The sequence below is a fragment of the Xyrauchen texanus genome, chromosome 2 (genome assembly GCF_025860055.1).
Source record: "Xyrauchen texanus isolate HMW12.3.18 chromosome 2, RBS_HiC_50CHRs, whole genome shotgun sequence".
Classification (NCBI taxonomy): Eukaryota; Metazoa; Chordata; class Actinopteri; order Cypriniformes; family Catostomidae; genus Xyrauchen; species Xyrauchen texanus.
In genome coordinates this window covers 57,991,475-58,014,489 of record NC_068277.1, presented here as the reverse complement: position 1 = coordinate 58,014,489, position 23,015 = coordinate 57,991,475, and the positions used below count along the sequence as shown (strand labels likewise).

General features: G+C 40.3%; 1 protein-coding gene across 1 annotated transcript in view; it reads left to right on the top strand.

The window, feature by feature from the left end:
• capn1 (calpain 1) overlaps positions 1–23,015 on the top strand; it is a 56,642-nt gene that overhangs the window by 14,642 nt on the left and 18,985 nt on the right. The window contains exons 3-5 of the mRNA XM_052142614.1: positions 1,142–1,211; positions 12,000–12,118; positions 20,865–20,998. Of these exons, the coding sequence (XP_051998574.1) occupies positions 1,142–1,211; positions 12,000–12,118; positions 20,865–20,998 (323 nt within the window). The remainder of the gene's footprint in view (positions 1–1,141; positions 1,212–11,999; positions 12,119–20,864; positions 20,999–23,015) is intronic.

The window sequence follows — 23,015 nt, the reverse complement described above, 5'->3', positions numbered from 1 at the left end:
TACTTCATCTGTACTTCATCACTCTTTCCTACTTATGACTACTTCCTCAAAAGTCCATTACGGTCTCCTGCTTACAGCCCTTATACACCATCACTGATTCCTGCTCTTAGATGTCCACTTCTTATACTCTTCATCACTGCTTCATCTACACATACTCCATCACTTCTTCCAACTTATAACCACTTCTCCTATACTCCATCATTGCTTCCTGCTCTTTGATTACCACTTTCTCTATACTCCGTCACTGCTTCCTGCTTGCAGACCCTTCCCCTGCACTCCATCATTGCTTCCTGCTCTTAGATGTCCACTTCCTCTACACCTTATAACTGCTTCCTCTATACTGCCTAACTGTTTCCTATTACTCATTCTTCTTCTGTGACTGAAATGTTTTAATCACGCTTAACCAGTGCAATCCCATGTGTTCATCAATTTCTCTAACCTTTCCCTCTCTTCTCTGTGTTTTTTTGCACTTGCTGAACACATTTTTAAATACTCCTGACAGATCAACTCTGCTGCCTTGACATCCCACAGGATTTCATGAATTCTAACCAGTAGGTGAATGTGTGGCTTTTTATAACCACGTATCTCGTCCTTGTTGCTATGGACAGGTCAAGAGCTGAAATTATTTCTCAGGAGAACACACAAAATTGTTTCCACCCTTTTAGGAAACCAGACATGAGAGTCTATGAAGAAAACATTGTGCTGTTGAGAGCGAATTTGAATGACACACCCAGTGCTTTCACACTTTAATCCTGCAGTAGTCACCTAAAAGCATTACAAACATGCTTTACAAACGAGAGCAGAAGGCAATTTTAGTTGTAATCTGCTAGTTTCATGTCCAGAGTCTTTTTCTTCACACCAAATAAAATTATTTTAACTCAAATCAATATTTTCTTGTCTATTTGTTTATTTGGTGAGTAGTCATGTAATAAGAAGAATAATGTACTGTACACCATTCATTATCGCTTCAGGACCTGATCACCTTTTCTGGGATTATTTTGTAATAATGATCAGTTTACCAATCATAGGTTCTGTGATGACATTTCCAGTTGCCCCAATACTATTTCCCCAGCACTGAAGACAGCCCTTTATGTATGCATCTATAAGTGTGTTTCATATGGTTGTAACTGTGTGTTTTCAGGATATTTGTTCACGTCCCCAGTTCATCATGGATGGAGCCACTCGCACTGATATCTGCCAGGGAGCTCTGGGTGAGTCTGTCTTCATCATCATTACGGCGGTAACACGAAGGGCAAGGATGTTACCTTAGTGAACTCTGACTGAATGAAATTGGTATACATATACACTGATGAGCTAAACCATTGTGACCACTCATGAAGTGAATAACGTTGATCATCTCCTAACAAGGCCACATGTCAAGAGCTGGGTAGATCGGTCGCAGACCGGTCAAGGTGACCATGATGAACCCTGTCCACCATCGAAATACGTTCCAGGTGTTTTCCTGGCCTCCAAATTCCCCAGATCTCAATCCGATTGAGCATCTGTGGGATGTTGTAGACCAACAATTCAGATCCACGGTGGCTCCAACTTGCAACTTACAGGACTTGAAGGATCTGCTGCTAATGTGTTGGTCCCAGAAACCACAGGACAACTTTAGGGGTCTTGTAGTGCCCATGCCTCAGCAGGTCGGCACTGTTTTGGCTGCAAGTGGAGGACCAAGAGCATATTAGGCAGGTGGAAATAATGCTTTGGCTCATCGGTTTATACATACACTGAAAAAAGTCGAAGTTGTGATGTGTTGTTACCTTAAAAGGATATTTATCCCTAAAAAGTGATCATTTACTCACCCTTATGTTGTTCCAAACCTGAATGACTTTCTTTCATGAAACGTAATAGATGTTAGACAGAATCACCATTCACTTTAATTGCAAAGACATAAAAAAAAAGCTATTTAAAAAGCTATTTCTAACTAACCTGACCCTTTAAAATGGCTTTAATTGGTGAAACTGCTAGTCAGGCTGATTCATATACATTTTATTCTATTTTACATATATGTGTATATATATATATATATATATATATATATATATATATATATATATATATATGTGTATATACTGTATGTAGGTAGGCAAAGCTATAATATAAAGGTTCCCTCCAAACATAACACCTTACACATAATTAAAACTCATGCATTGACGTCATAAAGTGGTAGGGATACAATGTTCAAACGTACACAGTCTGAAGGAAGAGTTGTGATTGATCAGGCTGTTTGTGGCAAATCTAGGCTGCTGTTTTTATTTGTGCATAATCCTTAATCTTCCAGTTCAATCAATATTAGCTTGGGGAACTGGCTCCCCAAGCTAAGCCTAGTTTCTCCCGAGGTATTTTTGGTTGCTTCTAAGGGCCTAAAATCAAATAATTTTTAAGGCATGATTTTCAATCACGTTTCTCATTGAAACTGCTAAATGAGAACTTTAAGAAATGTAAGATATTAGAGACATTACAGCATAATTTTCTGTAAAGCTGCTTTGAAACGATGTGTGTTGTGAAAAGCGCTATACAAATTTAAATTACATGATTTTAAAAGCTTTAGTAAATATGGAAACAAAATGACTGTGCCTCTCTTGTGACAGATACCTTTGTTTCTAATGGGTAGATAATTTAGGTAAAGTCAAGTCATTTTTATTTGTATAGCACCTTTCACAGTACTCATCATTTCAAACCTGCTTTACTGAAGATCAGGCATTAACAGAAAATAAAACTGTAATAACTATAATGTTTTAGAGTCATCATTGTGTAGTTTGATAATATATGATTGTGAATTCTATTTAAAAAAGTAATAAAATATTATTTTTTTATAACCCCAGTGAGCAAGCCGAAGGCAACTGTGGCATATAACAGAAAACTCCATAAGATGTTGGTTAATGGGAGAAAAATAAAAATAAACGACTCCCTGTGGGGGCCAGTTCCCCTCTGGCTTACATCATGAATATAATGCCAATATTGCTTATGTACAGTGCAAGTTATGGTTTAAAATGATTAAACTAAGGAAGTGTTAAGGGTCAGTGTTTAAACATCGATTTTGTTTGAATTGTAAGATTAATGACTTATGTCTTTTGAAGTCCATACTGGATTTACTGCAGAAGTTCACATAGATGCAATTCTCCTTTTTAGTTGGCTGATGAAGGGTTTTGTTGACAATCAATTGATAGTCTATTTATTCCATTTCAAGAGTGTAGTCCATCATTAGACCGAAGTGATGCAGGCAGAGTTCAGTTAGGTGCATCGCAGTTCAAACTGGCCAGTAATTTCGGTGAGGTCTATCCTAAGTTCAAAGTTCAGGCAATGGCATATGAAGTATCCCATGTCTTATGGTTGGAGTTGGCATCAGTTTATCCTCTGAAGTCCATCGTGATAGATTGAAGGTGATGTTTGGCTGGCACCGGCTGCTATTAGTCATCATCACACAGCGACATGTAACAGTGGAGTCCAACACGAAGCAGAAATGGAGCTGGATCCAGCCGGTTCTGGTGACCTCAGGATAGGAGTCCCGAGGTTGAGACAGGGAAACAAATAAAATAATATTATCATAGATGCCATTCAGTTTATTGCAGAGTTATAGATCTTGATCAATATTTCTGGTTCCGGCAAACCTAACTAAAGCAGCCTAATTGTGGGTTTGAGGATAAATTAGGTGTATGCCTGGCTAAATAGATGAGTCTTTAGTCTAGACTTAAACTGAGTGAGTGTGTCTGCATCTCGAACAGTGTTAGGGAGACTATTCCATATAGTTTAGGAGCCAAATATGAAAAGGATCTACCTCCTTTTGTGGATTTTGATATTCTAGAAACAATTAACAGGCCAAAAGTTTGCAATTGTAATGAACATGATGGAATATAGCATGGTAGAAGGTCACTTGAGTACTGTAGAGCTAGACCATTCAAAGACCATGTGGTTTACCTTGTGAATGTCATTGTTTTTTTAATGTACTGTAATTTCAGATCAGATGATTCCAACACACTCCCGAAAAGTCGAGTGTTTACCACTGTGAAACATCACCATTTCTTCTAATAACACTTATTAAGCATTTAGGCACTGAAGACACAAGTCTGTTAAGTTTACTTTTTATTAAGTTTAATAAAATTTTCCCCATTCATTATGCAGGTCTTCAGCTGTACAATTGTATGGGGTCTTTGTTGCCATATTTTGGGATTCATAACGCACCACACATTCTAAATTGGAGATGGTCAGGTCTGCAGGGAGGCCAAGTTAGCACCTGCACTCTCTGCTTATTCGGCCAGTATGTGGTTTGAAGTTGTCCTGCTGAAAATTCCGGGACGTCCCTGGAAAAGACGGTGGTAGATGGCAGTATACGCTGCTCCAAATTTTTTACATATCTGCTTGCATTAATGGTGCCCTTACAGAAGTGTGAGTTACCCATGCCATGGGCACTGACACACCCCTGGGCCATACAGACACCGGCTTTTGGACCTGATGCTGATAACAGCTTGGATGGTCCTTTTCCTCTTTGGCACGGAGAACACGATGGCTGTGTTTTTCAAAAACTATTTGAAATGTGGACTCATCGGACCAAAAAACACAGTTCCATTTTTCTACTTTCCATCTAAGATGAGACCGAGCCCAGAGAAGTCAGCAGCGCTTCTGGACAGTGTTGATGTAGGGCTTCTGCTGTGCATAGTAAAGTCATAACTTGCAACTGTGGATGCTGTGTTGAATGGTGTTGACTAGCAAAGGTTTACTAAAGTAATCCCAAGCCCATGTTCATAATATCCATTACAGATTAATTAATTTAAGACAGTGACTGTGACAGGGCGGAGGGTGGGGCCGGGTTGTGATGCTACACAACCGGCCCCTAATCAGGCTAATCAAGCCTCCGAGAGGGATAAAGGCAGACTGGAGACTGCAGTAGGACAGAGAGAGAGAGAGAGAGAGAGAGAGAGAGAGTGTGTTTATGGGCAGCTGTCCTGTTTGTGTCTTTTGGTTTAAGTTATTAATTATATATAATTTATATTGTCAAGCCGATTCTCGCCTCCTCCTTTCCATTAATCGCTTTACAGTGACATTTGAGGAATCAGAGATCACTCTCATTCAGAAGTGGTTTTCGTCTTGTCCTTTACGCATTTGACCAGATTCCTTGAATCTTTTAACTATAATGTGCACTGTAGAGGGTGAAATGCCCAAAATCCTTCCAATTTGTTTTTGGGGAACATTGTTCTCAAAATGCTGGATTATTTGCTGAAGCATCTGTTGGCAAATTGACAAGTCTTGAATGATCTGTGCTAGAGGTCGTCCGATATAGGATTTTGCCATTACCGATAACTAAGTTGGGAACACAAGCTGGTAACCGATTAATTGGCCGATAGTTTAAAATTGATACTGAATGAAAGAACAACAATTAAAGTAGGGATACACTGATACAACTTTTTTCTTCCATTCCGATACTGGAAATCTCAGTATCGGCCAATGCAGAGCCCGATCCGATACCAGTGTTGTTGTTTTTTTGCATACTCAGTTTAGGATATCTTTACATTGTGGTGTAGAACTAATTGGAAGAACACTTTCATACAGTGCATCCGGAAAGTATTCACAATGCTTCACTTTTTCCACATTTTGTTATGTTACAGCTTTATTTGAAAATTGATTAAATTAATGATTTTCCTCAAAATCCTACAAACAATACCCCATAATGACAATGTGAAAGTAGTTTGTTTGAAATCTTTGCAAATTTATTACAAATATAAAACAAAAAAAATCCCATGTACATAAGTATTCACAGCCTTTGCTCAATACTTTGTTGGCACCAATTACAGCCTCAAGTCTTTTTGTGTATGATGCTACAAGCTTGGCACACCTATTTTTGGGCAGTTTCTCCCATTCTTCTTTGCAGGACCTCTCAAGCTCCATCAGGTTGGATGGGGAGCGTCAGTGCACAGCCATTTTCAAATCTCTCCAGAGATGTTCAATCAGGTTCAAGTCTGGGCTCTGGCTGGGCCACTCAAGGACATCCACAGAGTTGTCCCGTAGCACTCCTTTGTTATCTTGGCTATGTTTAGGGTCGTTGTCCTGTTGGAAGATGATCCTTCACCCCGGTTTGAGGTCTAGAGCACTCTGGAGCAGGTTTTCATCAAGGATGTCTCTGTACTATGCTGCATTAATCTTTCCCTCGAATCTGACTAGTCTCCCAGTTCCTGCTGCTGAAAAACATCCCCGCAGCATGATGCCACCACGATGCTTCACTGTAAGGATTGTATTGGTCAGGTGATGAGCGGTGCCTGGTTTCCTCCAGACAAAATACTTGCCATTCTGGCCAAAGAGTTCAATCTTTGTTTCATCAGACCAGAGAATTTTGTTTCTCATGGTCTGACAGTCCTTCTGGTGCCTTTTGGCAAACTCCAGATGGGCTGTCATGTGCCTTTTACTGAGGAGTGGCATCCGTCTGGCCACTCTACCATATAGGTCTGCAGAGATAGTTGTTCTTCTGGAAGGTTCTCCTCTCTCCACAGAGAAATGCTGGAGCTCTGTCTGAATGACCATCAGGTTCTTTGTCACCTCCCTGACTAAGGCCCTTCTCCCCCGACCGCTCAGTTTGGCAGGGCGGCCAGCTCTAGGAAGAGTCCTGGTGGTTCCAATCTTCCATTTACGGATGATGGAGGCCACTGTGCTCATTGGGACATTAAATGCTGCAGAAATGTTTCTGTACCCTTTCCCAGATCTGTGCCTCAATACAATCCTGTCTCGGAGGTCTACAGACAATTCCTTGGACTTCATGTCTTGCTTTGTGCTCTGACATGCACTGTTAACTGTGGGGCCTTATATAGACAGATGTGTGTGTGCCTTTCCAAATCCTGTCCAATCAACTAAATTTACCACAGGTGGACTCCAATCAAGTTGTAGAAACATCTCAAGGATGATCAGTGGAAACAGGATGCACCTGAGCTATATTTTCAGTGTCATGGCAAAGGCTGTGAATACTTTTGTTCACGTGATTTTTATAAATTTGTAAAGATTTCAAACAAACCTTTTCACGTTGTCATTATGGGGTATTGTTTGTAGAATTTTGAGGAACATAATGAATTTAATCCATTTTGGAATAAGGGTGTAACATAACAAAATGTGGAAAAAGTGAAGCGCTGTGAATATTTTCCGGATGCACCGTATCTCCTATTTGCACTCTGTATGGACAAAAGTGTCCAGTGTGTTTAATTCTGACTTTTATTTAAATGTTGCCTCGAGCATATGTGTGAACCCAAAATTATGTATTGATAAGTCCTCTTTCTGCTGGTCAGAGTGGATTGTGAGGGGGGTTACTACACTCTGTGATTTGATGAGTGTGTGTGAATGGGTGATTGAGACGCAGTGTAAAGTGCTTTGAATACCGCTAAGGTTAAAAAGAAGGTATATAGGTGCAGACCATTTACCATTTTGGGATTCCCAGATATCAGTTTTTAGTTCTGTACAACTGCCTGTAAACTGCCTGTAAGCTGCCTGACACTAGCTGCCCGCCACCTGGTCTGCACTGTTTTTGGGAGTATTTCTTTGGGAACAAACACTCTGGGAGTGGTGAGTACTGCTTTTTGAAAAGGTCATGAGGTATCAGTATATTACTCCCTGCTAATTAGAGAGGGTTAAGTATCGATACTGTTTGTATATGTTTTGCTTTTGTTTAGTGTATGTGTGTGTATACTATATATATATATATATATATATATATTAGTGGATATAAAATGTCAACATTCATACAAACATTTTTGGGGGGAATTACTCTAGCACTCACCCTCCGATCCAACAGGTCCCAGACATGCTCAATGGGATTGAGATCCGGGCTCTTCGCTGGCCATGGCAGAACTCTGACATTCCTGTCTTGTAGAAAATCAGGCACAGAACGAGCAGTATGGCTGGTGGCATTGTCATGCTGGAGGGTCATGTCTGGATGAGCCTGCAGGAAGGATACCACATGAGGGAGGAGGATGTCTTCCCTGTAATGCACAGCATTGAGATTGCCTGCAATGACAAAAAGCTCAGTCTGATGATGCTGTGACACACCGCCCCAGATCATGACGGACCGTCCACCTCCAAATCAATCCCACTCCAGAGTACAGGCCTCTGTGTAACGATCATTAATTCGACGATAAACGTGAGTCTGACCATCACCCCTGGTGAGACAAAACCGTGACTCGTCTGTGAAGAGCACTTTTTGCCGGTCCTGTCTGATCCAGCAAAGGTGGGTTTGTGCCCATAGGCTACATTGTTGCTGATGATGTCTGGTAAGGACCTGCCTTACAACAGTCCTACAAGCCCTCAGGCAAGCCTCTCTCAGACTATTGCGGACAGTCTGAGCATTGATGGAGGTATTGTGCTTTCCTGGTGCAACAGTTGTTGTTGCTGTCCTGTACCTGCCCCACATGTGTGATATTCGGATGTACCGATCCTGTGCAGGTGTTGTTACACATGGTCTGCCACTGTGAGGATGATCAGCTGTCATTCCTGTCTCCCTGTAGTGCTGTCTTAGACATCTCAAAGTACGGACATTGCAGTTTATTGCCCTGGCCACATCTGCAGTCCTCATGCCTCCATGCAGCATACCAAAGGCACGTTGTCCTGGGGACCATGAGCAGGGACCCTGGGCATCTTTCTTTTGGTGTTTTTCAGAGTCAGTAGAAAGGTCTCTCTAGTGTCCTACGTTTTTATAACCGTGATCTTAATTGCCTACCTTCTGTAAGCTGTTAGTGTCTTAACGACCGTTCCACAGGTGCATGTTCATTAATTGCTTTATGGTTCATTGAACAAGCTTGGAAAACATTGTTTAAACCCTTTGGTATGATCTGTAAAGCTATTTGAATTTTTACAAAATTACCTTTAAATCCTAAAAAAGTGTTGTTTCTTTTTTTGCTGAGTGTGTATGTATGTATGTATGTATGTGTATGTATGTGTGTGTATATATGCTTGTGTGTTGAATTGTGTTATGAGTTCAAAACTTCCCTTAATGTCACTGGTGAAATTTTGCAACCCTAAAAACAGAGTTTCTGTGATTTAATCACAATTAATCATGGTACATGGTACATTTAATATATATATATATATATATATATATATATATATATATTTTATTTTACTTTATACTTTGTCTAAAAAAACTTATGTTATGATGTTAAATGTTAGTATGTTAAAATAAATATTTTTTGGGATAAAGTTAATTAAACAAATTTTTACAGCTATTAATCTTTGAAACAAATGTATGTTTATATGCCAGTGGTTCTCAACCGGTGGGGCGCGGACACTCTCCCGGGGGGGCGCGAGTAGGCTACGATGGAAGGGAAAAAAAACTGGGGAAAACATTTTTTTGGGCACATTTTTTTTTACCACTAAACTACTGTCATCAAAAGTTATAGTTTTGTATATACAGAACTCCTGAATAAAAATTAAAATGTGTTTGGACTGATTTTAAAAAAAAAGTTTTGAACAAATTTGATTGGTTTGTCGATAGTGAGCGCAAATGCAGGTGATAAGCGGTTTCATTAAGCGAGTCATTGAGTTGTTCATTCAAACGATTCGTTCAAACGGCCGATTTATCAAGAATGAGACAGATGTTTGTGAATGGGTCATTGAATCTTTGACTCAACCGATTCGTTCACAACGCTGAATCATTCAAAACACGATTGAGTATTGCTGTGAGATGCGCTATGGCTATGCTGTGATCTTTGTTTGGATTCATCGGATCTATTTTCGCTGCTAAAATAGACCAAAACAGTCATTATTTCGTCTAAAATGTAAGTGACTTAATATTATTAACTTGTTTGTTGAACTGTCATATGAAATCAGTGTCACATTTTCAATCGTGAGGTGATGGTAAATTAAGTGATGGTCAATTGTCAGCTCTCTTGGTCGTCAGGTCGTGTGATGTATGTTGCTGAATTGTATTCAAATGTTATAAATATAAAAACACTACATTTTGAAATTTAACTGCAGTATGTCAATTTATTTGTGTGTGCTGCGCTCATAGGCTTTAGAAAATGGCGCTCATTTGTTTGATTTCAACCTGTCTTTGCAAGGCCGCGAAACTCATATTTTGCTCCTTGCAGACAAAGTGCATGCCTTCACACAAAAACTAGACCTCTGGCATGGCCGCATCAGTCGAGGGAACTGCGACATGTTCCCCAGCCTTGCAGACTTTATCACTGATGCAGGCACGTCACACGATTTCTCCTCCCTATTTCAATCAGCGTCTGAGCACCTGTCAGCAATAAGAAAACAATTTGCGACGTACTTTAAAGAGGATTATCGCTCTTTTGGTGGGTTCGAGATCCGTTTGTGTGCACAGCAAACGAGCTATCAATTGATATGCAGGAACAGCTTATTGAGCTGAAGAGTGACAGTAGACTGAAGGAACTCTTTAGCTCCTGCCCTCTTTCGTCATTCTGGGCAGCATTGATGCAGGAATACCCTGAACTCTGTGACGTCGCCTTGAAGATTCTCCTTCCTTTCGCGTCGACATATTTGTGTGAGGCAGGATTCTCAAAAATGACTGCACTCAAAACGAAATACCGCAATCGTGCACAAATCGAGGATGATTTGAGGCTATGTTTATCAAACATTGAGCCAAGATTTGAGGATCTTTGCAAGGCAAAGCAGGCTTAGGTCTCACATTAACATCACCTACCAGCAAGCTTCTGTAAAAAATGCAGATGATGCCTACTATTAGGCCTAGTAATAATAACAATAATAAAGCATAAATTAATATCAGAGGTCTGGTGCCAATTCCCATTAATAGCAATAGCCTAGTAATGATAATAGGCCTACTGATGATGATGATGATGATGATGATAATAATAATAATAATAATAATAATAATAATAATAATAATAATAACAACAATTAAGCATGTAACCTCATATAATTATACAGCAATAGCCTAGTAATGATGATAGGCCTACTGATGATGATATTATTATTATTATTATTATTATTATCATCATCAGTAGGCCTATCATCATTACTAGGCTATTGCTGTATAATTATATGAGGTTACATGCTTTATTGTTGTTGTTATTATTATTATTATTATTATTAACAACAATAAAGCATGTAACCTCATATAATTATATAGCAATAGCCTAGTAATGATAATAGGCCTACTGATGATGATAATAATAATAATAATAATAATAATAATAATAATAATAATAATAATAATAATAATAACAACAATAAAGCATGTAACCTCATATAATTATATAGCAATAGCCTAGTAATGATGATAGGCCTACTACTACTCCTAATAATAATAATAATACCTGCAAGCTCACATTAGAAGTCTGGTGCTACTGCCTATTATTATTATTATTATTATTATTATTATTATAATAATAATAACAACAACAATAAAGTTGAGAACCCCTGTTATATGCCATCATATACATACTGTATATCAGTGGACATACTGTAATTAAAAGTTGGGTGTTTTACAGTTGACTTTTTAAATAGGATCAAATGAGCAGATTAAAATCAAGATATTCATTATTGTCAAGATATACTTAAGTGTACATTGCCAATGTATTATAGGACACTATTCATACAGAAATAAAACAAGTTGAATGCTGAAGTTTAAAATCTAAAAATGAATATTTTCTCATTCAGTTCATGTTCTATAGCGTAAATGGTGAAGAAAAAAAAAGCGTCTCACGCAGCGTTAATTTTCAGGCGATGTGAAGAGATACAGCTGCTTGCCCGCATCTCTCCCACACCTGGCTAACCGCTTGCAGGAGAAGTCTCCATTCCCTGTACAGTAAATCCGCTCCTGTGTTTATTATGCGTTGCATGTGATTTGCTTCACGCAATCAGTTTCTGATTCTGATTTTCTTCCAATCTAAGCCACAGAAAGTGGGGAAAGTGAAGTTTCAGGAAGGGGAAAAAACAGATACTGCATTAATTGTGTGCTTTTTTTAACACCTTAAAGTCAAAATTTCTATCTCTGCCTGATCTTGACTGTCCATTGTTTTGATGTCTCTTTTTCATAGGTGACTGTTGGTTGTTGGCAGCCATTGCATCTCTGACTCTGAATGATAACCTCCTGCACCGCGTGGTGCCGCATGGACAGACCTTCAACAGTGACTATGCTGGAATCTTCCACTTCCAAGTACCTAATTTTACATTAAAATATTCTATACATGTTGCCAGAGGGAGTTCTGGAGTAAAACATTTTTAGGCATCCTAGATCAATTTTGCATGGTAAAAGTTGTGATTTAGATGTCTTTGATTTGAATAGCTTGAATCACGTACATCAGTGACTGTCAAAATATAATTCATACAATTTCGTTTAAACCATTTTTTGTTTCAGTTACGTACAAAGTTAATAGCCACTGGCATTTATTTTACTCACCAAAGCCAGTAAATGGGATACATTTTAACCCTGTCTGTGTGTAATCCTGGGATGATTCATCCCAGCAACATGTTTATTGAAAAGAGGAGAGGGCAGAGGACTGAACCCTGTGGTACCTCATTTGTTAGCTGATGATAACATCAATACTGACATACTGCTGAATGTTTTAAAGAATGAAATTAGGAGGAACTAAGACCATCTCACTCTCTGTTGCATATCCACCGCACTGTTGGTTATTAATTATTAATTATAGCACACTACCTAGCATCAATGTGTGGGTAAGGCAACATGGTTTGGCTGTTCTTCTTGTGATATAATAATACTAGTGCATTCACACGTCAGTGACCTTGTGTGTGTGTGCAGATTTACTTGGCTATAGTTTGGGGACAATTTTGTTTAATTCATATTTTTAGAAATATTTTATTTTATTTTAAGTCAAGTCATTTTTATTTGTCTTTCACAATGCAAAAGCAGACATTTAAAAAAATATTTTTCCTTCAAGAAATGCCTGGAAACGTCAATCAGGTGGCAGCAGACATTGAATGCATTGCAGACAACAGGATTTTCTGCAAATTGTTTTACCTTTCTGAAATAGGCTAATGTATTTAAACATTTTAATTTAATTTGAATTTTGTTAATATTTAAGTGAAATATTCTAATTGAGTTTTTCAGCCCTTTTCACAGCCCTAATTTAGCTTTATGTAAAAGCAATAGAAGATGTGTCCTCATTTAGAACAGGTTGAAAATCATTAACCAATCAATAATGATTTATAGTAAAAGTACTCCAGCAAGTGTTTATGAAAAATCTTAAATCCAGTTACATTATGTAAGGTATAATTTACGACGGACCATTTGAATTATTGAAAAATTATCCACACACCATCAATCCCCAAAATAATTAGTCAATTATTCCACTTATACCACGGTTACCACACGCTCAAGACATCGTTCAGGGTTTTGTATCAAGTTATTTTCTGGTTTTCTGCCATAAAGTGCTCCTGTGAGTGGAAATACTTTCTTCTGCCACAGATTCAACATCATGTTTTTATACAGCCCGAGCCTCCATTGCTAGTTCAAAAACATAACTTTAGAACTAGCAACGAAGGCCTGCGATGCTCATAGAAAGAGAGGGGTAGGGGAGCACGAGGGTGCTTTCTACTATGTGAGGCTGATTAGTGTGAAATACAGCAAAACTATTACACAAGTGAAAGTCTGGGCAGATTAGATGGTAAGCGAACAATCAGTTCTCGTAGTCAATGTGTTGAATACAGGAAGAAATGTGCAGAAGTAAAGACCTGAGTAACTTTGGCTAGGGCCAAATTGTTATGGCCAGATGTCTGGGTCAGAGCATCTCTGAAACAGTAAGGCTTGTGGGTTGCTCCCAGTCAGTAGTGGTGAGTACCTACCAACAGTGGTCCGAGGAGGCACAAATCGGCGACAAGGTGTTGGGCAGCCAAGACGCATCAATGTGTGAGTGCAATGAAGGCTATCCCATCTGGTCTGAACCGACAGAAGGTCTACTCTGGCACAAGTCACAGAAAATTTTAGTGATGTTACGATAGCAATGTGCACCCCCTGCTGCATATAGGGCTGCGTAGACACAGACTGGTTAGAGTGCCCATGACCCTACAATGGGCACGTGAGCATCGGAACTGGACCTTGGAGCAGTGGAAGAAGGTCGCCTGGTCTGAAGAGTCCCGTTGCCTGATCCGATGTGTCACGTTTTCCTTTACATCTTTTGGCGGCCGTGCTCATGCAGGACTTGAAGGATCTGCTGCTAATGTCTTAGTGCCATATACCATTAGGGGTCTTGTAGAGTCCATGCCTCAGCAGGTCGGCACTGTTTTGGCGGCAGGTGTAGAACCAGCAGCATATTAGGTAGATGGTCATAATGTTTTGGCTCATCAGTGTATGTGTGTCAGCGTGTGTGAGTGTGTTTAAGATGAGAGAGAGAGAAAGAGAGGGAGAGAGAGAGAAAGAGAGGAAGAGAGGGAGCACAAGGGTGTTTTTCAACCAAAATTGAAATAAATGTAGGACATTATAGATTTTGTCTTTCTTATCTGATGTACTTAAACAGTGTTTTTGTTTTAGATGGTTATTTTGCTGTGGTAGCCTTTGCAGCTCTTAGAAATAACTTGTATGATATTGAATCGTTATGCGGTCAAGACCTGGAACTACTTCATAGCCGTTATCAAGCCGAAATTAATTGCCTTGGAGCATCTGTCAACCAATCAGAATCAAGTACTTATTTTTGAAGCCTGTAATACCATGGTACTTTGATGTATACAACGTTACAGAACAATTCCCATATTGATGTACCATGGTATTTACTCCAAAGTACATCCAAGAAAACCATGGTACATTTTCAAATACAAAACATGCTATTGTCATGCCAACATGTCCAAAAAACAGTACTTTTTCCTTAGTGTGAGAAGGTGTGACTCAATACAGAATAACACAATAAAGCTATAAGAAAACAAAACTGTAGTCAGACTTTCAGTACTCACAAAATGTAATAGGACTCTTCTAAATATATCATCATAAAATTATCATACATACTTTGATGCTCACACATGTACATTCATGCACATCATGCATGAATGAACCAGTGAATAAAAACACAAGGCTGTTTAGCAAGTGCACTCACTCATGCGTCTCACACACACACACACACACACACAGTGCTGGATGAAGGTCTGCATTCTGCATTTGCGTATGTGTGGGTGCGTGTGCGAACGTGTGTGTGTGTTTTGTTTTTTGCTAGGTCTCTCTGGCTCGTCCGGGACTCATGTATTTTAAATTAGAAGCAGAAATCTACCGAGTGTCTGTACAACATAATTATGTGAGGGAGTGAGGGAAACTCTGGGGGATAGACGGAAATAATTTTACAGACATTATGAAATAGAGGCAAAATTATGCAGTGTTTTAAACAATTTATTGGTGAATCTGATGAAGCTGGTCAAGAACATGTTTTGGTCATATTCAACCCCAAAATCAAAAGTCAGATTTAGGAGCATTAAGATTTCTGACATTATTTACATGACATTAAAGCACATTTTCACAAACATATTAATACCACCAGTATGAGATTCAAGAGATTAAAAACCTGCAAGAGATTGAAGTATAAAGAAATTAAGTAAGTATAAGTATAAAAAAACATTAAAAAAAAAGTACAAGTACCATCATGATGTATAATTATATATTACAATTTGAATAATATACTTTATCTTGAAAATAATTATGAAAACTTTATGGTCCTAAAACTAGGCTTTATTTTCTTCATTCTGTGTTCTTTTTGAGTAATCAAATAACCTGAACAAGAAACTGCTGAGGAGAAAAATATGATTCAAGAACAGTATTTCATTTAACTTTCCAACCCATCTTCAGCATTATTTGAATAGCTCTTTGGGCTCATATGTGGCGGTCCTATACACACAAACAGTTCGATAATATACGAGTGACAACTGCATTCTACAACTAGCCTCCACATTCAACTTGGATCATGTGCACCTTGTAGGCCAATCATATAATGGCCCTGTCATGTATTCCCTGTTTTTGTGCTTAGACTTTTATTTTGAAATTCTTGTTCTTGTTTCCTGTTAGTTTTGTAGTCCTTTTTGTAGTTTTTTTTTTTCATGATTGGTTTTCCCCTACTCCTCGTTCCTTTATTTGCCCTTGTGTATTTAAGCCCTTGTTTCCCCTGGTTTCTTTGTCAGTCTTCACATGTGTTGTCATGTTCTATGCCTGGTTCCCTGTGTTTTGTTTCCTTTTATTCTGAGTTACCTTGTTCATCATTGTTTTATTAAAAGCTGCATTTAGATCCTCATTCCTCATCTGCCTCGTCACAGAAAAACGTACCAAAAATGGAGCCCATGCTCATGACCACGGAGATCATTTCCCAGTCATCCTGGACTCTTGGCCTCAAGCCTCCCATGGCTTCGCCCCTACCTCAGAGACTTTTTCTCCAGCAGCTCCACCCGCTCCTCCAGAGAATTTTCCTCCAGCAGTTCTGCCCGCTCCTCCAGAGATTCCTCTTACAGCGGCTCTGCCCATCCCTCCTCCAGCGGCTCTGCTGCCTGACCCAGTCCCTATCCTGTGGCCATCTCCCAGGCCTCCTGACCCTGTCTCAGCCCAGCGCCCACCTCCCAAGCCTCCTAAACCTGTCTCGGCCCTGAAGCCGCCTCCCAAGGCTCCTGACCCAGTCCCCACCATGAGGTCATCTCCTTGGTCTCCTGGCCGTCCGCCTGATCTGCTCTGGTCACCTTGGTCTCCTGACCGTCCGTCTGATCTGCTCTGGTCTCCTAGAGGTCCACCTGACCTGCTCTGGTCTCCTTGATCTCCTGGTCACCCGTCTGATCTGCTCTGGTCTCCTTGGTCTCCTGGCCATCTGCCTGATCTGCTCTGGCCTCTTTGGTCTCAAGCTCCATCTGGGTACTCCCTGCCACCGGCTCTGCCTCGGTCTTCCGAACCTCCAGCTCCACCATAGCCCTTTGAACCTCTGACTCCATCAGGGTCCTCCGAGCCTGCAGCGTCGCCCTGGCTCTCCATCCCTCCGGCTCCACCTTAGTCTCAAGCCTCCCTGACTTTGCCTGCTCCCCTTGCACCCCCTTGAACTGCCTGTGTCCCCCCCACACCCTATGGACATTTTTTTTGGAGCATATAGAATCTGCTTCTTAAAGGGGGGCTCTGTCACATTTTCTCTGTTTTCCCTTTTATTTTGAAAATCTTGTTTAGTTCCCTGTCCCTGTTTCCTGTTAGTTTTGTAGTCCTTTTGTAGTTTTCTTTCTTGATTGGTTTTCCCCAGGTGTTTCTCATTCCCTTGTTTGCCCTTGTTTCCCCTGGTTTCTTTGTCTGTCTTCACATGTGTTGTCATGTTGTGTGCCTGGTTCCGTGTGTTTTGTTTCCTTTTATTCTGAGTTACCTTGTTCATCTTTGTTTTATTAAAAGCTGCATTTAGATCCTCATTAATTGTTTGCCTCATCACAAGCCCTTACAGCACTACATCGCATCTGTCACAAAATTGTCTGTGACTTCTCTTATAAAACAGCTACTTTTGGTAGGAGTCTCAAAATATAGCTTCCTCCAAAATGAATACGTCATTTCAAACATGTTAAAGTATTAATAAGCTTTCCCCACACAAAAGCAGTTTATTCAGTGTATTGAAGCGTTTACTCCATTAACTTCCTTTCAAACAGAACAGCCTCTTGTCTCCCAGTCCGGATTCTGATGCATTACACATTTATTTAGCCAACCATGAATGCTCCCCTTTTTTGCTCTAGTGCAATTTCCCCCTAAATTTAATAGCAAATGTAGCATACTTTCTCTATATTAATAGCTAGCAAAAAACTGCAAGTTACCACAATGCACTAATGCAATTGGTATTAACTGACTACAAAGCAAAGATTCAGATTTATGGCTGCAAATCAATGGCAATTGTTCGCGTGCGTTATTAATGCTCGCACGTGCGATTAGATTAAAGCCATGCGAGGAAAAAGGAAGAACTCGTGCACTCGTTTTAAACTCTCGCGCGTGAAGAATATCATTGTTTATTCCCTTTTCCAGTAAGTTAGTTTTGATTGGTTCCCTTTTATTTCGAAGAACCATAACAAACTCACCTGTTCTTTGCGCTTCATCAAGGGACAAAGTGCCTTCATTATTACTTTATTTGTTGCTAATTCTTCATATAATAACAGGGCTGATGTAATTTTATATAATGTATGTAAGTACTGTGTATCTTTGCCAGACAATTTAAAAACATTACGTTGACCAGCTAATTGTTGCATTACCATGATGTAACTATAGAACTAAGAACTGCTATTAATTTATATATGATATAATATCTGAATTGTTTCATTGCAGTTGTAAGACACTATATAAAAAAGTAAATTAGTGTACATATAAATAAGCATGCAATATAAACATTTTAGAGAAACCATTGTCTTGTCAAAATTGATTGTTTTATTATGCTTTCCCTCCCTTGTTTCCTACCTACTTGTCACCCACAGCTGTGCTTTAAGGCCTAAACTGTGTCTAAATTGTAATTTATAGCTGTAGTTTATTACACCAGGGGCATTTTAGACTTTTCAGATGACCCTTTTAAATATCATTGCTGTCATACAAAAGCATACCCAGCTGCCATATCACCCTGTAGCTCAAGAATGGTTGCCAACTGAAGCCAAGCAGGGCTGATCCCAGTCAGTGCATGGATGGGAGACCTCCTGGGAAAACTAAGGTTGCTGCTGAAAAGAGGTATTAGGGAGTTCAGCAGTGGGTGCTCACCTTGCAGACTGTGTAGGTCCTAATGCCCCAGGATAGTGATGGGAACACTATACTGTAAAAAGGCATCGTCCTTCTGATGAGAGGTTAAACCGAGGTCCTGACTCTGTGATCACACCTCGAAAAGAGTAGGAGTGTAACCCTGGTGTCCTGGCCAAATTCCCCCCATTGACCCTTATCAATCATGGCCTCCTAATAATCCCCATCCATTAATTGGCCCTATCACTCCACTCTCTCCTCTCCCACAATAGCTGGTGTGTGGTGAGGAGATCCAGGTGGATGCTGCACACTGGTGGTGGTTGAGGAGAGTCCCTTGTTCACTGGCCTTACACTTTGAGTGTAAGGCCAGAAAAGTGCTATGTAAATGTAATGCTAATGAATTCAAATGTAGATGATTTAACTCTAAATGTGAGGGAACATAAACCACCTCAGAAAATTAATTTGTTGTTTTTTTAACACATTTCCCAAGACTCCAAAAATTCAATTTCCAACCAATAATGGAAACCATGATTAGGCCCAACACTGAAAACTAAATGACAAGTACACCGCATGTACAGTGTATGATATTGAAAAACTTCATTAATCCCTTTACTCTGGTGCCGAAATGCGCCGTAGTGGAGTTCTCGCAGCTACCATCCACCCCAAAGGAGCAGCCGCGGCCATCCGCCGGAGGACGGAGGAGCCCGGCCATCTGGAAGGGGAGGAACGGCCGCCGACCACGAGGGGAGGAGGGTCTCCCAACCAAACGCCTGGAGCAGGTACCACTGCCAGGGGCGGGGGAGACCCCTACCGCCCACCAAAAATGTCAGGGGCCGGAGTACTGCCTCCGATCCACCCGGGGAGGCTTGGCTGTCGTCCGCTAGAGGGTGGACCAAGCTATGGTATATCAGAGAACCGGCGAGTAAGGTTTTTTTTTTCTTCTCTCTTCTCACTCCTGCTGCCGCTTTCCCTCTCTTAAATTTTACTTTGGTTTTTAGGGGATACTGCACGGTTACAGGACAGGGAGTACCCCCTGTGTTTTAAATTATTGTTGTTTCTCTCCACCTGTCCCCTCCCAGATTCAGGAAGGCGGGGATGACCTGCCTGCAGATGGGTCGGAAGGCACCCCGTGTACGTCATGCCTGGGGGCTCCCCGGCCTGAGAGAACGAGTGAGGAATGTGACAGGGCGTAGGGCGGGGCTAGGTCGTGATTCCACACACCCGGCCGCTAATCAAGCCCCAGAGAGGGATAAAGGCTGACTGGTAGCTGCAGTGCGAGAGAGAGAGAGATTTATGGGCAGCTGTCCGACTCCTTTTTGTGTTTGTCTTTTTGTTTAGTTCTTCAATAATAGTAAAAATTGGCTTATTGAAATACAGTATATGCCTAAGACAAACATGATCCAATATACTACAGAACATGTAACAAGGTGTTTTCGGATCAAAGGACAGGATCAAACAGATGACCATACAAAACGAATAATGTTAAACTAAAATAGTGAATAACCAGCAGCCAATGTTCTCTGCACGTGCCTCCTCTGTTGATCAGCTGATTTGCCACTTGTTACTGGAGTAATACAATTTATAAAAGATAAACTGTTCTATGTAGTTCTACCTAACATCACAGGAATGCAACAGCTAGCTAGTAAACTGTAGTAAACTTACTGTTTTGAAAGTATCTGGCAAAGATTAACATTATATAGCATGAAATCAGCCCTGTTAAATGGAAGACGAAAAAATGGCAACAAATAAAGCAATAATGACTCATGCAGTGGGTCCCTTGATGAAGTCGTCTCTCTCAAAGAACAGGTGAGTTTTTTTATGGTTCTTCTTAATAAAAGGGAGCCGATCACCACTGATTTCTGGGGAAGGAGAATAACCAATGATATTTGAGGTTACAGACAAAACAGCAACCCCACGACTAACAAAATTAAAAGTTGTTCGGTGGAGAAAAGTTTGAAGAATGATTTTGCTTGCACGGCAGAGGGTGCTTCAAGCACGAGAGTTTGTATTGTGTGCGCAGGAGATTTAGTTTACGCGAAGGTTTAAAACGAGCGTGCGAGTCATTCCTTTTTCCATGTGTAGCTGTAATCTATTGCGTGTGCAAGCGTCAACAACGTGTGCGGATTATTGCCATCGATTTGCCGCCATACAGCTTGGCTATGGGATTTCCAGTGTATCTGTGCGCCACCTGGTGGTCATATATGAAACCTAGCGCTCTCTTTTTCTCTCTCTCTCTCTTTGTCTGTAGTTCTGGCAGTTTGGTGAGTGGGTGGATGTGGTGATTGATGACCGGTTGCCTGTGAAGGATGGTAAACTGTTGTTTGTGCACTCAGCGGAGGGTGAAGAATTCTGGAGCGCACTGTTGGAGAAAGCCTATGCCAAGTACGACAATCCAAAGTTTCTGTTACTATGTATGCCTTGTTTTAATGCACCTGTGCGTTTTATTAGTGGTGTTTTCTAAGGCAAGCATCACAATTACTATTGCGATTATTATTTGGGTTGAGCTTGAACAAACCCTTAACATGGAGTATTAATGAGTAGTAAGTCATCCCACACTGTTTGTTCTATGGACAAAGATACCTAAAATCATGTGGCTTAGAGAAGAGGCGTGATATTGTTACTTTACCTGGTGGCCGATAAAACCAGAGACTATTTAGCCCAAGATGGAGCACTGGTATTAAAATGAATGGGAGAAATTGGAACTGCCAATATGGTGGAAGTCCCGCCTTACAGGTAAAAGATCCAATAGCCTTTGAGATACAGACATCACATGTCAGTCAACTATAAAATTCCCTTTTTTTCTTTTTTTTTTGTATGATCTGACCTAAAGCAGTTGTTGTCATATTTTACTGCTGATTTGAAATATGTTCTTTGATCAGAATCATGGCCAACCATTTAGAAAATAGCTGCCTGTGTTTGTTCCAAAGTACTGACTTGCCTTGAATGGGATTTTGATAAAACGGACAAAAAATCCCACTCTTTTGATTTGGATCAATAAGCAATCACACTGAAAGCTCTAGCACAGTGGTTTCCAAACTGGGTGGTGACACGACTGGCTAGGAGTGCCACGGTTAAATATTTTAATAGACACCGATGTTAAAAGTATCGGAAGTGCCAAATATTTACTTCTTTTGGTACCCGCATCCTGATTGACTACAGCTGGCCTACCCTGAAGATTGCATCTTGGTACTGGCCCTGCGATCAAACAAAATATTTCAAATCAGCAGTAAAATCTGACAACAATGGAATCATAAATAATGCTTCTTTAGCTCAGATCACGCTAAAAAACGCTATTTTTCAGGCTGGTCCAGCTAAGGCGCATACGTATCCTCAAGTTGACTGACAGAGAATGTCTGTATCTGAATGGTGATTGGCACTTTTACCTGTAAGGCGGGACTTCCTTTTATACATCCGCCATATTTGTCATTAAAATTTCTAGCATTTCTCCAAGTGCTCTACATCGGGCTAGATATTCTCTGTTTTGATGTGATATTAACGTAAACAGACGTCAATGTGTTATGAGAGTGCAAGCTGTGGACATAAATCTTATATCTATCGGATTAAGTGTGATGTGTAAATGCAGCCTAATAGTCCTACTGCGTTCTGTTATTGGCCTATATATATATATATATATATATTATATCTCTTACCAAACAATTCAACCTCAGTTTCATCAGTCCACAAAACATTTTCCCATTAACATTGTGGAGTGTCAAGGGTGGTCTTTAGCAAACTACAGGTGCGCAGCCATGTTTTTTTTTTTTTTTTGGAAAGCAGCGGCTTCCTACGTGATAGGGTTGCAGCGGTATACTCGTTTCACGGTATACCACGGTATGAAAATGTATGGCTTTCATACCATGTACATTTGCTTATCTACGGTATTGAGAAAAAAATGCAACCGGACAGAGAATCTCACCTGCACGTGCGCATCTCCTCGACTGCCGTCAACTTGCTCCACACACACACATGCAGCGAAGAAAATGTCAGAAAGAAGTGAGGCAAGGGGGTCTGAAATAAGTGAGTGTGTGTGTGTGAGTTAAAGCAGTGTTTCTCAACTGGTGGGTCGTGACCCAAAAGTGGGTTGCAGGTCTATTCGGACTGGGTCGTGGACAGCAAGGAAAGAACAATGACGTGGTTCTCCCATTGAATATATTTTGGCAGCAGTCCAAGTGATAGCCTATTTAGGACTGCCGAGGCAGATTTAATGATAATCTCGCAATCAGTTAAGGCTTCTCATCTGCACTTTCGCATGAGTGTAATGGAACCAGCTCACACTGGTCATGATCTGCTCTTCTCTCTTCAAAACCAGTTGAGAACCCCTGAGTTAAAGGTACAGACAGGAGCAGTCTGGCTGCGCTGTCGTACACCTACAGTATATGTTAATTATTAATAATCATAG